The sequence below is a fragment of the Lipotes vexillifer genome, unplaced genomic scaffold (assembly GCF_000442215.2).
Source record: "Lipotes vexillifer unplaced genomic scaffold, Lipotes_vexillifer_v1.1 scaffold121, whole genome shotgun sequence".
NCBI lineage: Eukaryota > Metazoa > Chordata > Mammalia > Artiodactyla > Lipotidae > Lipotes > Lipotes vexillifer.
Window position 1 is genome coordinate 910,793 of NW_006773122.1, and position 17,735 is coordinate 928,527.

At 49.9% G+C, this 17,735-nt stretch overlaps 1 protein-coding gene across 1 annotated transcript in view; it reads left to right on the forward strand.

Annotated features, from left to right (window-relative positions):
- CCDC69 (coiled-coil domain containing 69) overlaps positions 1-17,735 on the forward strand; it is a 39,372-nt gene that overhangs the window by 2,135 nt on the left and 19,502 nt on the right. The window contains exons 2-3 of the mRNA XM_007448061.1: positions 445-643; positions 16,910-16,979. Of these exons, the coding sequence (XP_007448123.1) occupies positions 445-643; positions 16,910-16,979 (269 nt within the window). The remainder of the gene's footprint in view (positions 1-444; positions 644-16,909; positions 16,980-17,735) is intronic.

Below are 17,735 nucleotides of genomic sequence, written 5' to 3' on the forward strand. Positions count from 1 at the left end.
TAGGGAAATGGTTGGAAGCTTAGGTTCTGGAGTTAGAACTGGATTTTTATCTGGGCTCTGATACTTACTAGCTTTGTGAGCTTAGGCAAATCACATATCGGAGCCTGATTTTCCTCACCTGTAAAATGGAGGAACTAATACCTTTGTTGCAAGGAGATTGCAAGAAACGGAAATAATATGTGCAAAAAATCCAGGACAGAAACAACTCAATAAATGGTAGCTATTGTGTTTACTAAATAATTGTTTTAATTTTTTTTTCCTGGCCTTTTCTCTGCTGCGGGCCTGGAAAGGAATCCATTGATCGTAGGGATCTTTTCGGCCCTGGCCCGAGTTTTCTATCATTTGCAAAGATTCTGGTCACCTGCTCAGGCTGCGGCTCCGCGCGCCCAGCCGGCTCCGCTGAGGCCCTGTTTTTCGAGTATTTACGGCGCGCGGCCGTCCTAGCTCCCGCTCAAGTCTGCGCTTCCAGGTTCAGTTTCAGGGTCTCGCCGGCAGCCCCGGCCGACGGGCGCGGAGCCGGCAGCGGGGCCAGAACGGCAGGGTCCTCTGGGGGCCCCGGAGTTGGGAGGCGGCGTCCGGGAGTCCCCCGAGGAGGATGGGCTGCGGACACAGCAGGCTGAGCTGCTGCAACCCCCACAAAAAGGTAAAGGGCGCCGGCGGAGAAGTTTGTCTTCGGAGGGGAAGGAAGGTGCGGAACCACTCCGCCTCAGGGGACCCTCGGCGCCCCGGGTTCCCTCGGGTCGGCCGGGGATGCCGGACGGAGAACAGCTAGAGGCCGGCGCGGAGGGAGGCGGGGAAGTCTCGGCCGGGCGGCGCTCTCTCCCTCACGGCCCTGGGCTCAGCCGCGCGGGGCAGCCGAGTTTACAAACACGGCCCCAGGGCCCGGGAAGGGCAGCTGATTCCGGCTCGCGGGCTGGGGAAATGTCTAGTGCCTATGGCAGGTGCCTTTTCCTTCGGTCTGGGGCTGCTGGCTGTGTGGCCGTGGACATGTGACTTGACCTCTCTGGGCCTTGGGTTTTCCCACCTTTAAGAGGCAAATTACCTCTAGGGCCGCTACTCGCACGCAGAGTGGTCCACGGCTTTACATCATCGGCATCACCTGGGACCTGTTAGAAATGCAGAATCTCTGGCTGTGCCCCAGACTTACTAAAATAGAACCTTTTAACAAGATGCCCAGGTGATTACACTACGCTTTAAAGTTTGAGAAGTGCTGGTTTAGAGCCTTTTCAGGCCCCGGAGCCGGTGCATGTGGGCTGTCCTAAGGGTAGCTGGGAGGGGCCAACGAGGGGGGGAGATTTACCGCCTTCTGCTCCCCTTCCCTCCCTTCCTGTCCCTCCCCCAAGGGGCCTCCGAGCTGGGGCAGGGCCCAGGAGACTCTCCTCGGGTTTCTTGCAGTGGGACCAGCTGCCCCTTGGGTTCTGACAAGCCCGGAAGGTCAGAGTCTGGAACCAGAGGACAACCTGAGGCACAGAGAGGGAAGGGAGGACCCTCAAGTCCTGAGCCTTTTTCCTATGACTGCCTGCCCTCCAGCCAGGTGGGAATAGGTGGTCCTATAAACTTGATGATCAGTCCCCTGAGACCTCAAGAGCCCCGCCCCCCGCCACACACACACACACACACACACACACACACACACAGTGACACTATTTAGTAATTTTTCATTGAACTTGAGTGTCTGCTGCTTTGCCTGTGCTTGAGCACAAGCTTTTCTGCTTATTGAGTATGCAGGACTGTCCCCAACCTGGGTGATTCTATTTCCTGCCCTGTGCCTAGTCCAGGGAGAAGTTTCTGTCCCAAGTACAGCGCCTCCTCTGCTTTCCTTGCTCTTTCTTTATTCCCAGTTCAAAAAACCTCACCGAGCTCTGACCCAGAAACCCTCCTGTCTTCCCTGGCTCCAATAGGAAAACTGAGGCTTGCCTCCATCAGTGGAAGCAGAGGCTGGCTGATGGGATGATGAGCACATAAACCTGAGCCTGGCTTGAGATTTATAACAAACTGGTGATAGGTGGACATGATCCTCAGTGTTAATCCTAGCTGTGCCACAAGCATCCTGTGTGACCCCAAGTGAGCCATTAGCACTCTCTGGGCCTCGGTTTCTCCCTCTATATGGAGAGGGAGGGCAATGAGCAGGATGATTTCTAGGAGTCTGAGAATCTGTGTTCTCTGCACCTGTGTCAACCTCTTAGTCTGCAAAGTGGGCCAAGGGTGAATTCCATCTACACAGTGGTGGGAGGAGACTGGAGGAGGAGCCCTGTTCCAGGCCTTGACTCTTCCATAGTCCAGAAGAGACCACAGTGAGCATGGGTTCCCTTGCCTCGTGGCCTTTCTGAAAGCCTCGCCAGCTGTCCCTGTCTGTCCCTGGCACAGCCTGAACTGGACCCCCTGTGAAGGGCAAGTAAAATCAGCAGAGACTATCCCTGTGGGAAAGGGCCTTGGGTACCACCTGGGCTGATGCACCCAACATACAGATGGGAGGTTAAAGCCTGGAGAAGGAAGGGTCTTGACTGAGGTCACAGAGCAACTTAGAGTAGAACCCAGGTGTCCAGTCCCCTAGCCCAGTGTTCTTTGTCTCTGCCCCTACTCGGCGCTTAGAGTGGCTTCTTGTTGATTCCAAAGCCCTTTGGCATTTAAAGCCTTTAGCCTGTTGCCTCAGAGCAGCCTGGCTTTTCTTCCTGCCCCAGCAGTGCCGGGCCCCTGCCCCTGAGTGGCAGGATTTATAAGCTGATTTTGTTTAAAGTTCACGCCTGTTTCCATCCCTTCGCGCGGTGCTCCTGCCCAGTTTCTCATCCAAGTGCCAACCCCTAGAAGGCGTGAGCTTCCAAGCTCATCCCCAGTAGGCTCTCAGCCCCCTGGGGGAGAGGGGGCCTCTGAGGATGGGATGTACAAAAATGAGCTCAGACCGCAGGAGGCTCAGGTCACGACAACAGTGACTCACCCTGAGTGGCAGTTGACAGAGTGCTTTCACATCCTGCTGACCTCACAGCAGCCTGAGCTGCCGAATCTTCCCCACTTTATAGGGGAGGAGACTGAGGTTCAAGGGAGGAGTGATGTCCCGTAGTCAGTTGGTGGCCAAGCTTTGCAGTGGGGCCTGGTTTTCTGCCCTCCCCGGCTAGTGCTCACTGCCCCGCACAGAGCCCAGAGCAGGTGCTACATAAATACTTGAGTGAGTGAATGAGGGCCACATGAGAGCCAGACTAGGGATTAGCCCAGGGTGCAGCGGGAGTATCTCACCCAGCTTTGAGAGACCCAGGAAGGCTTCTTGGAGGAAGGCTGAGCACGCCTTGGCTGAGTGTTGAAGGTTTGGTAGGAGTTACCCAGTCGAGGCAGAAAGGTCAGTCTGAGCAGCGGCTGAGCCTGAGAAGCAGTGCTGGTTGTGGAGAGTGGGCGTGGCCAGCTGTGAGGGATGAGGCCAGCGCTCTCAGTGGGGACTTCGCTGGCTAGGGACAGGGGCTTGACCACTAGGACTTCTCAAGGTCCCTCCAGGGGCCAGGCCCCTGAGGGTTTGCTGAATCCTGTGGTCAACAGTGCCTGGTGGCCTTAGCTGACCAGCTGTCCTAGATCCCACTGAGAGGTCTGACCTGGGGCTGATACTGGGACTTTTGGGGAAAGTTGAAATCCTGGTGAAAAAAATGAGTGGGGATCCCTAGCAGGCTGGATGTGGATACCGAAGAACCACCTGCATTGTGTGATCCTTCCGAAACCCTTTTTGGCAGAGACTGTGGCTGATGTGGCCACATCCCTGGGAGGATTTGGGAGAAGCCCAGACAGAAAGGGGAAGGGCCGAGGAAGCAAGCCCATGGACTTGCCTGTAGGAGTGACATGGGGAGTACGCAGGGACCTTCCATCCCCAACAGGTTACCCGTCTGGGCCCAAGGTGGGGAGGGACAGCTAGTGCCTCATGGTCAGTCCCCTGTATGTGTGCCTGGTGTCCCCAGGGCTTCGGCTCTGGTGCCACAGCTCTGAGCAGCGCATCAGAGACCCTGGCTCAGCACTGCTCCCGGAGACAGGCCTCTGTGGTCAGTAGCCCTTCAGGAGGGTTTCCGTGTAGCAGGCCAGGTGAGAGAGGCAGAGATGCAGAAGTGAACACGATGGGAGAGCCTGGCATGGGCACAGCTAATTCTGAAACAAAACCATAGACACTAAGGACATGGGCTTTAGAACTGGGTCCGCATATTCATTTATTAACTCAGCTGTCTGACTCTGGGCCAGGTGCCACTTCAGTCCTGGCTCCATCGTGGATCCATTAAGTGACCGTGGAAGGGACTTGGCTTTTCCGTGCCTCAGTTTCCTCATCTGTAAAATACGTGTGATGTTAGCTCCTGAGTCATAGGGTTCTAAGATTAGATGAAAGAATGCATGTAATAGAGCCCCTGATACACCAACTGGTAAGTGGCACACCCTCGATAAGACAGAACGTGGGTGAGGACATCACCGCCTGGATCGTACCCAAGGAAAGCAAACAGGGTTGCGGAAGACAGGGGGACATTCATGTTCTTGGCAGGCTGTTGGGTTAGGAGGATGAAGCCTGGAGCCTGGCCACTGCCTTCCAACCTCTGAAGTGTTATCAAGAGGCACGGGCACAGGGCACAGCCTTGTCCTCTGGTTCCAGGAGGCAGAGTTGTGGCCAATGAGGGGAAAGTAAAGGGAGCCAGATTCTCCTTCTCACCAGGAAGAAGGGTAGTGAGCTCCCCATCCTGGAGTAGTTCAAGCAGAGGTCAGCTGCGATTGTGGCAAAAATAGAAGAGGGGATGCAAGCCTCGGACGAGGAAGCACTTAGGATTCCACTCAAGACATCTCATTATTGTGATTACTAATGTTTGAGGCAAAATTTCAGAATTTGGAAAAGTAAAAAGAAGTTTTGAAGGAGCTTTTAGTCCCACCATGAAGAGGTAGCCTCTGTGTACATTTCGGTGGCATTCTTTGTACTGTTTTCCTACATGTGTGATATATGTGAATGTGACTATTTTAGCAGAATTGGGAAAATACTTTATCTTATTTATTTATTTGATATTTATTTATGCATTTGTTTTTTGGCTGCGTCGGGTCTTGGTTGCAGCATGCGGGCTTCTCTCTAGTTGTGGCGTGAGGTCTCCAGAGCTCGTGGGCTCTAGTTGTAGCGCGGGGGCTTAGTTGCCCCGCGGTGTGTGGGATCTTAGTTCCCCGACCAGGGATCGAACCCGCGTCCCCTGCATTGGAAGGTGGATTCTTAACCACTGGACTGCCAGGGAAGTCCCTGGGAATATATTTTAAATGATTATATTCTAGTTACTTAATATTTTGTTGGGGGCGTTCTCCCATGTTAAATAGTCCGTGGAAATGTGATTTTTAATGGCCACCTAATGTTCTGTGGATGTTCTGTGGCTTATTTAACCAGTTTGGACACTTGGTTATTTACACTCCCCACTCCTACCCACCCTTGTGTTTTCATCTTAAGCCAGGAGACTGTGCCTTTTTGTCAGAGGGGAGAGGTTGGGGGAGGGAGGGCCTCCAGGGAGAGATGTCATCTTGGCTGGGTTTTGAAGGTGAATGGGGGCCAGACACTTGTGTCAGGATGAATGGGGTACACAAGAGGCAGGGCCCCTGACACCTGGTCGGTAGGAGCAGGGCAAACCTGACCTTTGAACTTGGTTTGCTGAGGGTGGGACAGAGGGTCTACGAAAGGAAACTGCCTCTCCCTGGCACTGAGTCCTCTGTCCCAAACATTGTGGGGACGTTGCTGTATATGTGGCCTCTGAGCTTTGCCCAACCCCCAAAATGATGCCCCTCCCCCCACCGGAAAAATCATCCTAGTTAAAGTCAATACAGGCTTCCATATATATGACCTCTGACAACCTTGTGAGGTTCAATGCCAGATCTCTATGTTATAAAGAGACATTTGTGCCCTGTGACCTAAAACCCATCAGAATAATTCCTAATAAATCCTTGCCTTGGACACACAACCTTTGGTAACACATTTTCTGCACATGTACATGTTTTTTAATTCTGTTCCTTTGTAGCTGAATTCCCAATCAGCTAGCATAGGTCCCTGAGAGCCTGAGATGCCCCCAGGCACCTCAGGACTTCCATTGCTGCCTCAGTCGGGTGTTGAGTTTGGGGCCCATGCTTCACGTCATCACTTGTGTTTTTTTATTATAAAAAGGGCCGAAAAGATAAAACTTCAAATTGTCCATCCGGAAACAGGATGCCGTATAAGTCAAGACGGTGACACTCCTGGTAGGAGGGGCTGCCACTAGACATCTCAGTGTTCATAGGTTGGCTAGTAAGCAAAGGTCTGAAATCTACCTGAAAAAGAGTTCCAAGAGACCTCAGTATAACATTCATGTGCGTTCATGTTCAAAAACCAAACTTGGAAAAAGTTGGGTAGCCCCCATAAAAGGAAGAGTCTGATGGATGGCCTGAGTCCTGGTTCTGACATCTCGGGGTGCACTTGGGTTTCCCTCCTCAAGGCCTGCACTTTGTCCTCTCAGTGTCCTCCACCCTCAGAGCACTGTGAGCCGCCCCGGATGACTGGTCGACCAGGGACTGGGCCAGGAAGGGAGCAGGACCTGCAGGTGGGTGCAGGGGGAGCTCCCGGGGCCCCGCCCCAGGCAGAGAGAAGGAGAAAGAGAAAATGAGAAATTCCTCCTATCTTTAGCATAGGTAGATCTAAATCTATCCATCACCCGAAGACAAGCCATCGACTTCTCTCACCAGGTAAATGTGAATCCTTAAAAATCATTTATCTTGTGTCACTTTATTTTCAAATCTGAATCTTCCAGAACATCTAGGCCAAATGCCTCACAGTACGTCCATCCCACACCCATGCTTTCCCCCCAGATACATGATGTACAAACTGACCTACTTCCAGTTTTCTTTCCTCCCCAGCAGTGAAGTTCTTTTTCAGAGTGTACAACGAACCTTGTCATTTCTCCACCACCCCATGCAACCCTACCCCCTGCCCTCTCCTTGAGAAAACAGCTCTGACATCAGAAAAGTTATGTGTAATGGATTTTTTTATGTTTGTTTATTTGTGGCCGTGCCACGCGGCATGCGGGATCATAGTTCCCTGACCAGGGATCAAACCCGTGCCCCCTACAGTGGAAGCACGGAGTCTTAACCACTGGACCGCCAGGGAAGTCCCTTTAATGGGTTGATTAGTGTCCCTACCCAAACTCATGTACACCCAGAACCTATGAGTATGACCTTATTTGAAACAGGGTTTTTGCCGATGTAATCAGTCAAGATGAGGTCATACTGGATGATGGTGGGCCCTAATCCAAGGACTGGTGTCCTTGTAAGAAGAGGGAACTTTGGACACAGATACACGGGGTGAAGGCCATGTTATCACAGAAGCAGAGACCAGAGTGGTGCAGCTCGAAGCCAAGGAACGCCAAGGATTGCTGACAACCACTGGAAGCTACGAGAGAGGGATGGAACAGAAACTCCCTCAGAGCCTCCAGAAGGACCCAACCCACCTGATACCTTGGTTTGGGACTTCTAGCCTTCAGAACTGGAACAGAATAAATTTCTGTTGTTTTATGTCACCAACGTCGTGGTGATTTGTTACAGCAGCCCTAGGAAACATATATATTTTAAGGTTAATTACTCCCCACCCTCTGCAACCCCTCCCCCACCTTGCCACCAGTAGAAATGGGCAGGAAGAGCCCAGTGCCTCCCCTTTGGAACCATGGCTTGGCAGAAAGGTAGGGAGCACTGCAGACAAGGAGGTGCTTGGACAAGGCCCAAATGCTGTTGGACACCAGCTGCAGCATCTGCAGAGGAAAGCGCACTGGGCCGGGGGTCAGGAGTGGGTCCCACTCCTGCCTCTGTCACTAACTTGCTGTGTGATCTCAGCTGGTTCTCTCCCCGGGCCTTGATCTCCCCACCAGTAAAATGATCGCCATGGCTGCTTTTAGGTTCCAAGAGAGGTATTTATTCTGCCTGTTGTTGTTCATTGTACACAAGTCAAATGTGAATACACTATTGTTTGAAAACTTCTAAGAATTTAGGCAAAACTGAAGCTCCCCCTCCTTGACTGCAGTAATTCTAGTCCTTTCTCTAGAGATGATGACTGGCTGCCAGCAGTGTGCACTTTTCTAGGTAGTTTTTCCTGTGCATTTACCTACAGTAGAAAGTTTATTTTGCCTATTGATATCCTACCAAATGGCTTTCCACTCTTGTCGGTAAATTCCTACTTGGGTTTTTTAAACATATGAGTGGCACTGCCTAGTGTTATATACCTTAGTGTATTGAGCTGGTGCCCTGTTGTGGATATGATCCTGGTTTCCAGCGTTTCCCTGTTACAAGTGACCCCGCCCTGAGCACCCTGGAGGAGCCACAGTCCTCGCTAATGGGTGCCAGTCTCTGCTGGCCGTGCTATGGCAGGGTGGGGGTGCTTGCCGCGTGTACCTTGCGAGGTGGCTGCTGGGCTCTGTCATCTTCTGCTCCAGGCACTGCAGCTCCCCCTTCTACATGCTTTCCACAAGAGCTGCTCAAGAACAGAGGGTGGTATGAAGGGTTCAGGACACCCCCCAGACCCTCCTGAGCAAGGGCCCCTCCTCCTTGTCCTGCAGAGAAGCCCTCTCCATGCAGGGGCTGACAGCTGAGTGTGTCCAACTGCCAGCTCTGCCGTGCCTGGAGCCAGCGAGCGTGACAGGACTGATAGAGGATGAGGTGTCAGGGTGACCTCACTCTGCCCCTTCTTTTCAGTCCACAGCATACCAAAACCAGAAGGGCCCTGATGTATCCCATTGCCCAACTCCATGCCAGAGAGAGGAGGAAACAGAAGCCCAGAGAGGGGAGGGTGCTTCCCCAAGGTCACACAGCAAGCAAGTAGCAAGTCAGGGGCCTGACTCTGGACTCCGACTGGGGAGTTTGCCATTGGGTTGGTGAGACAGGTGGATATCCAGCCGTGTATCTATGCCCTCAGCCCGTCTCTTCCCCCGCTGTGGCCACTGACACCGTTTTCTGTCCCACTCCTTCAGGGTCCTTCTGCCTGGTGGGCTGACCCAAATGCTGGAAATGGTACCGAGTGCTTCTGACAGCTCCAGGCCCTCTCAGGCGAGCAGAGCTGGCAGACCCCCTGGGAGGCTGATACGGGACCGGAAAAGGTGGGCTCTAGGGAGGAAGGAAGGGGATGTGGTATACTGGAAACCCTTTCCTAGGCCTCAGCCCCTCCATCTGTGAGTGAGGGGTTGGGCCCTGCGCTCATTGTCTGCCATGGGTGGGCTCAGCAGGTGCGTGGGAGGGAAGTGGTTCTGTCCTCCCCCGAGATCTCTTTCGTCAGCTGGTCAGATGGGAGGGATGGAGGCCACATCCGCCCCTGACTTGGGCTGTTCTAGGGGCATTGCAGGTATTCAGAGAATAGGCGGGGCCTCCTGACACAGCTGAGAGGTACTGGCTGGTGCTCCTACCTTTCATTCGGTTGCGTGGTCACGTCGGTATGTCCCCAGGCAGGCACTGGCTGATGCTGACGCCGTCATGTGTAAAATGAACAAGTTGAAATAAATCTTTGGTGTCCCTGTGGCCGCGTGAAAATGAAATCACATTCAGGCATTGCTTTGGCAAATACTTCTGCCCATCTTAGAGATGGGGAAGCTGAGGCCTGTGATTATGGTGCTCTTACATCCGAGGCTCTGTAGTTTGGGTGTGAACGCTAACATTTCTCAACAGCCCTGAACATTTAGGTCCTGCCTCTCCTCTACCCGAAGTCCTGGAGGGGCCCCTCGGGCCTCCGCCTCCACAGGCCTCCGCCGCCACCTCCTTCCTGCCTCTACCCTCAGCCAATGGGCTCTGCTGTGGTTGTTCAGATCCCGAAACCAGCGGTGGTGCCGGGGGCCCCACCCATGCTGAGTCCTGACACCGGAAAGGCAGCTCTGATACTGCAGAGGGTTGTGATATGAGTCCCTTGAGGCTCAGAATCCCCTAAACGTTTGGCTACTTGGATCAATCTGGCGCGTGCACGAAAGATGCGGAAGGGGCTCCGCCTCGAGTCTGGATTCCCTTTAGGGCTCTGCTCCCTGCTTTGTGGCCTCTGACAAGCACTGCCCACCTCCCCTCTGGGCCTCAGTTTTTCCATCTGGAAATGGGAGGTGAGGATTGGAATAAACTGTCTCCAGGGGCCCTTCCATCCCTGTCTTCTGGGTCCCAGTAAGCCTTCCTCAGCCAAGGTGGGTGTGACAGAACTATGCGGCCAAGGGAAGCCAGGGCTCTGGTTTACGGGGATGGCAGAGGAGCTTGGTGAACTCTTAAGGGTCCCTTGATTACTAAATTCTCGAAGCTAAACAGGAATAATGAGGCCATAAATCACACCGTTCAATCAGAAATACACAATACCTAAAGGCCCATGAAGAAGACGGAGTGATGGTCCCTAAAGCAAGGTTAGACCAAGTGTCTTCAGGAAAGGCCGAGCCAGCCTCAGGGCTTGGCTTCCATCCTAGTGGGATTCCCAAGGGAAGGAATAGCTGGGAAGTTTCTATCCCAGTTGCTTCTGCCTTCCTCATTCTTTCCTGATGAGGCTCGGAATTTGAGGGAAGTGAGGAGTCTATCCTGGACACATCAGTATGAAACTATGAAAATTCACCCCAAAGTACTGCAACCTGAATAATACTCAACAGAGCCCCTTGGGACTCTGTTAATGTTGGTGGGTTTTACGTACCGCCTGCACTAGCTAAACACTTGATGCTTACCAGAGGTCTTTACTTGTTGAACATCAGGGATATTTTATAGAATTATTGACAGTTGGAGTTGAGGGCCTTCTGAGATCACTCAGTCCAACCTGCAAAATAAAGTTTGCCTCTTCTTGTATGCTACCAGTGACAGAGAGCTCACTACCACCACCCCACCCTCCAATAAGGCAGCCTATATCTATTTGAGACAGTTCTGAGATTTTTCATATTGCACTTGAAAATTCTAGTCCTTGGACACCATCTTGCCCTTCAAGGCTGTGGACCACACACTAGCGGCTTCTACCTCATGGCAGTCCTGCAGAGATTTGAAGACGGAGTCCAGAGTTTTTTCTTGTTTTTGTTTTTTGCCTATTCTCGAGGCTGATCAACTACTGTTAACAGTCCCTCCTGTCACTTGGTTTGAATCTCCTACCACATCCTGTCAGCTCCTCTTGGACACCTTCCATTTGGTCAATTTACCCTCCAAAATGCAAGCATATTCGAGAGGGTCTCACCAGGCCCAGTCCAAGCTTGCCTGGCTTCCTCACGGCTCTGGGCCCTGTCCTCATGCTCTGACTGGACCCTGTCTGCTTTCGGAGCCGTGTTCTACCGCGGACCAGGTTTGCTTCTGGTTGACCCCAGAGCAGAGCTCTGGTCTGCTTGACAGCAAGGAGCTGGGCCCCAGAACGGTGCATGTCACCAAGATGGAGGGGCCCTGTTTCCAGCCCTCTTAGTTGAAGGGCTGTCCTGGAGCCCAGAAGGACCGAGGAGAACGTCTGTTCCAACCCTGACCCATCACAGATAGGTCCAGAGAGGGGACAGCACTTCCCTCAAGTCACACAGTAAAGCTGGAACCTGGGTCTCCTGGCCTCTCCCCCAGTCCTGGGTTCTCCCTCCATCCCGTGCTGCCAGCTGCCACCTCATAGCTTTCTTCGCCCAAGTTTCCATTGACACAGGAAGCTGCCATCCCTCTTCCAGAGCTCAGACCGGATGCCCCTCCCAGTCTGAGGCCTGCCCCGCTCTGCTTTTGGAAGGGAAAATTTTTGTGGCCCCCTCCCAGCTCCTGTCCTCTCCCACTGCAGGGTGAACTCTGCTGTGTGACCTCTGAGGAGGAAGCAGCCAAGGCCCCACCGTGGGAATTTTCCATGCAGTAATTGTTTATCGATTCCCGTTCAGCTCTGGGCTGTGTGTCCTCAGGCTCTGGGGAGCCTCAAAATCACCTGGATGGGTTGGTAGATCGGAGCTTCCCAGCACACACACACCACCCTCGGATGCTGTAGGTCTAGAACCGGGCCTGGGAGCTGTGTTAAGCGAGGACTTCAGGTGGTTCTAATACAGGAGACCCTCTATTAGGCCTGGAAATTCCTGGAAATATTGTTCTGGGCATCATAACAGATACTGGGGCAAATCCAGAGTCGATTTCAAAAATGGTCCCTGTCCTCAAGGAGCCCCTTGGACTAGCAGAAGTACAGGTAACTGGGTAGCTACTCACACAGGTGTCTAAACAGGCCCTGGAGCGTAGCACTGACAGGAGCTAACTCAGCCCTGGGGAGAGACCAGGTAGAAATAATATATGAGCTGGGCCTGGAGGCCTGAGAAATTATTGACCATGTGTCATGCTGGGATGGTCTTGAACACACGGTTGTGCATCTTGTGGCCAGGAGCACAGCAGGTTGTTTTAGTTTGGTTTTGGCCTAGTAAATTGGTCAACATGAAAAAAAAAATTATTTAATTAAAGAAAAAAGAAAGACACTAGTCCATGTGGACAAGGTTGCAGTGAAACTGGCCTTCTGTGTATTATTAGTGGGTGAGTTAATTGATAGAAGTTTCTGGAGAGTAGAGCCAGTAATTTTATTTTATTTTTTTTTAATCTTATATTTCTTTTTTTTTTAAATTTTATTTATTTTTGGCTGCGTTGGGTCTTCATTGCTGCACGTGGGCTTTCTCCAGTTGAGGCGAGCGGGGGCTACTCTTCATTGCGGTGCCCTGGCTTCTCATTGTGGTGGCTTCTCTTGTTGCAGAGCACAGGCAGAGCCAGTAATTTTAGATGTGTGAAAAATTTTATAAATCAGTATGTTCTCTAAAGCATGATTTGGAAATTTAAAAATGGAAATAATGTATATATTCAACAGTGGATCTTTTTTTTTTTGGCTGTGCCATGCGGCATGTGGGATCTTAGTTCCCCAACCAGGGATCGAACCTGTGCTCCCTGCACTGGGAGCACGGAGTCTTAACCACTGGACCACCAGGGAAGTCCCTCAACTTTTTTTCCCTCAATGTGAAAAAAAAAAAGATGTGGATTTTTTTTCACATCTGGATTTATGTTTATTCACATGTGGGAGGGAATAACATTTTACAGTTAGATCACAAATATCAGAAAGCTACTCAAAGTGGGAGCTTCATAGAAATGTTAGAGAGTGGAAGGAGATACATGAAGGCATTATTTTTTTTAAAAAGCAAATTCTTTGCGGTCAACATATTCTTGCAAACTATTTTGAAAATGAAACACTCAATTAGATATTGAGTAATATTAATGATTTAAAACCAGTGGAGGTTGTATGGATTAAAAAACCATTCAACTGTGGATTATTGATTAAATGATTAAATTCACCCATAAGAATGTCATACTCAAGTCATTAAAATTAATATATTTACAGAATATTTAATGCCATGTAGTAAATGCTCATATTTGAAAAAGTAAGAGGTAAGAAAGTATATATAATATTCCAATAATGAATAATTATGTATTATTTATTACCACTATAATTGGAAAAAGATGTTTACCAATATTTAAATATTAAGAAAATGGAGAGGAGAAGGGTAGAGTGAGGACAGATTATGAGTCCTGAATGTCATTCTGCAGGAGTTATCCAGGGGGCAGGGCTGCCCTCAGGATCTGGAGACTCAAGCACAAGGCCATGTCCTGCCTAAGGTCTGGAAGCTGTTAGTGGAGCAGAGTTTTCCACCTTCTGTGGTGGTTATTTGGGAGAAGACAGTTTCTCATGAGCTTTATGAACTTTTTTCAGGCAACCTGAGGCCAAGGGCAGCCCAGAAGATCTAGGAAAGCACTGCGCGTCTTTGCTCTTGCCGTGCTTTTCAAACAGAACGTGGTAACTGTCATAATGCCATGTTTGAGATCTTAGAATATGCCAGACGTTATAGGTGCCTTATCTCATCTAATCCTTAAAATAACCTCCTGAGGAAACCAAGGCTTGGAGAGGCCATGTAGTCACACAGTGTTGGATTTAGTTTTGAATCCAGATCTGGGTGATTTTAGACTCCCACAGTTCTTAACCATACTGTTCCGGTCTCTACTGTTCTGAGACCTTGTTCTTATGCTGATTTTGACATCGAGGTCGCGTTAGGCAGTGTCTTACCTCCCCAGCTCCAGTTTCCTCCCTTGTAATAACCCTTGCCTCTCCGTGCGGTTGAAAGGATCTGAAATCAGACACTCAGAGTTTGAACGCCATGGGCGTCGTTGGGTGAAACTAAGACCTCCTCACCTCCACTTCACAAAGGAGGAAGTGGGAACCCGGAGGAGGAAGGAGACTTGTCCAAATTTGTGGAAAAGCCAAGACTGGAATTCTGGAAATCTCACTCATAAAAACGTTGACCAGATTAGTGTAACCAGTGGTGGCAACAGAGACAAGACAACCGTTGGTGTTTATCTCCCTCCTTCCTCCAGCCCAGGGTGGAGAGGCTGGGTCCTGTCATTTCCCCAGAATCCTGTGTTGACAGCTTGTGCCTGGGCCAGGCGTCCCCTCTCCCATGGGCAGGAGGGCGGAGACTTCACAGGGTGGGTGGAGGGAGGGTGACAGGCGTGCCAGCCACTGAGCAGATGTGGGGACCAGGGCCTGGGGGAAGCACTGTGCCTTGCTCAGTTTGCCAGGATTTCACGCAGCACCGGACCCTGTGCCAGGCACTGTGGGGCAGGAGCAGAATGTTCCAGAAGCCCTCCCTTCTCTTCCTTCCTCAACCGGAAGTATGCTTTCTAGCAGCATTTCATTCATTCTCAAATTCAGGAAATTGTTAATAATTTTTATTTTATTAATCTATTATCACAGAAAAAAGGAAAGCTTTTCCTTTACAGTGATAATTCACAATTGAATGCTTTCATAACCTTTTCACAGGCTGACTTATTGAAGTGATTTTGAAAATGGGGCCTAGGGACTTGCCTGGTGGCGCAGTGGTTAAGAATCCGCCTGCCAATGCAGGCGTCACGGGTTCGAGCCCCGGTCCGGGAAGATCCCACATGCCGCGGAGCAACTAAGCCCGTGCGCCACAACTACTGAAGCCCGCGCACCTAGAGCCCGTGCTCCGCAACAAGAGAAGCCACTGCAATGAGAAGCCCGCGCACCGCAACGAAGAGTAGCCCCTGCTCACTGCAACCAGAGAAAGCCCGCGTGCAGCAACGAAGACCCAACGCAGCCAAAAATAAAAAAATTAATTAATAGAAATAAAATGGGGCCTAGAATGTCTATTTTTTAAAATCAGAACACTTTTTCAAGGTATAATTGACAAGTAACATATTAATTTCAGGTGTACAACCTAAGGATTCAATATTTATATACATTGTGAAATGATCACAATAAGTCTAGCTAACATCCTAGAGCATTTTGAAAAGTATACAAAATGGCTTAAATTTTTTTTCTACCCCAGATCCTGGTCCAGTGGCCAGTGCCAGACTTTGACCAACTTTTCACCTCTCTGGGGTGAAATGAGAAAATTAAAGGTGTGAATGTGTGTGTAGCGTTGAGTAAGATGTTACTTCCCCTTTCCTGGAAGAACTATCTTGAGCTTTCCTTAATAGTAGCCCCTGCACTGCAACCAGAGAAAGCCCGCGTGCAGCAACGAAGACCCAACGCAGCCAAAAATAAAAAAATTAATTAATAGAAATAAAATGGGGCCTAGAATGTCTATTTTTTAAAATCAGAACACTTTTTCAAGGTATAATTGACAAGTAACATATTAATTTCAGGTGTACAACCTAAGGATTCAATATTTATATACATTGTGAAATGATCACAATAAGTCTAGCTAACATCCTAGAGCATTTTGAAAAGTATACAAAATGGCTTAAATTTTTTTTCTACCCCAGATCCTGGTCCAGTGGCCAGTGCCAGACTTTGACCAACTTTTCACCTCTCTGGGGTGAAATGAGAAAATTAAAGGTGTGAATGTGTGTGTAGCGTTGAGTAAGATGTTACTTCCCCTTTCCTGGAAGAACTATCTTGAGCTTTCCTTAATATACTTTGGAAGGTTAAAATGTCTTCTGTTTTATGAAATGATAGTGATAGTCTGCAAATAATTTTTGTCAGCATCCTTTCTTGTCAACCCATATCAATTCTCCTATTTCAAATTATTATTTATGAAAACTGAAATCTGGGAGCCACTGACACTGCCTTGTGGTACAGAAGGCCCTTTTGCCTCAGTTCTCTCCTTTGATCAGATTCAACCCACACAGGCCAAGGTTGGTTAAAGTGCCCACTAGGTATGGCTCAAATACTTGACTCTGCCAGTTGTCCCCTGATTTACCTTGATTGACTCCTCACCTGCCTCAGCCTTCTCATCTTTAAATTGGGGGGCATTCGTATTTCCCAGGGTCCTTCTAAAGATTACCTGAGATAGTATAGATAAGACAGCATAGTGCCTGGTACATCCTGGCTGCAGTATCTCACCGCCATCTGTCATGTTAAGTACTGCTGTCTCCTTATAGTTGGGGAAACAGCCCTTCTAGCAGAGAAGAAGCATAGTAAAACATGGCTGGAACTTTGATGCTCTGCTTTCAATACAGGGAAGTTGGCTGGAAGTTGTGGTAGCCACAAGCCCTGAGAGGGAAGGGGAATTGTCTCTGAACTGGGGGTTAGGAAGTTTTAGGACACCTAAAGGCCATAACTGGGGTGAGGGTAATAGCAGAAGGTCTGGCCAAGTCCCTAGAGAAGGAAGATAAGGGCAGAGAGGGGCCCATGGTTGGTGGCCAAGCCAAATCACAAGAATCTAAGGAGAGACCACCCAGCATCAAACTCCCTGCGGAGGGTTTCCCTGGCCAAGATGAGAAATTCTGCTCTGAGAACCCTTTCCCCACAGAGGGAGTGCTGCCTCAGTTTAGTGAGGGAGGAAGCCTAAGTGAACTGGGCCTAGAGCCGGGTTTGGCACGACTGGAATTCCTGTCTTGCCTTTAGAAGAATCTTACCATAGCATCCATCCTCACACTGACCTCCTACCTTCTTCCTTCATCCTCATTGTTGTCTCATTTCTTCCAGAGGTGCCAAGGACCAGATCAGCCTCCCAAACCAGAGCTGCAGGAACTGGGTCCCCTCAATGGTGACACAGGTGAGTAGGCAGCCCTATAAATGCCCTCCCTGACATCTATGAGAGTTCCTACTTTATAATCAACAGACATGATATGGCTATTTAATTATCTCACAAGATTTTACTTAGGTTACATTAATAGGAGTATCATGTCTAAAATCAGGGAGGTAAAAGTTCTTCCCTCTTCCTGACTATTGATACCACTCCTGGAGTGCTGAGTTTATTTCTGGAAAATACATTTTCAGAGGAATCCAGAAAAATTGGAGAGAGTACAGTGGAGAAAGATGAGGCTGGTGAGGAATCTGGAAACCATGTCTTGTAGCAACAGTTAAAGAAACAGGATGTTGCAATAAAACACAACAGTTCTCTCCAAGTAACTGAAGGGCCCTCATGGAGAAGAAAGATGAGGCTTGTTCAGTGACCCATAGATCAGTACAAGGGCCTCCATGTAGCAGAAACAGGCAGGCAGAATTCAGTTCAATCTCAGAGGATTTTTTGTGTGGTTGTTGGTTTAACATCATCAGAGATACTTCTTAATAGGACGAGCTCTCCATCTGTGAAAGTGTCTCATTAACACCTGGAGGCTGTCAGGGATACTGTAGATGACTTTCAAGTACCAGATAAGCAACTGGGTCAGAATTCAGAGGTTCTCCAATCTGAATGTACATAAGAATTACCTGGGGTGGGTGATTTTCAAAAGTACAGATTCTGGGGGCTTCCCTGGTGGCGCAGTGGTTGAGAGTCCACCTGCCGATGCAGGGGACACGGGTTCGTGCC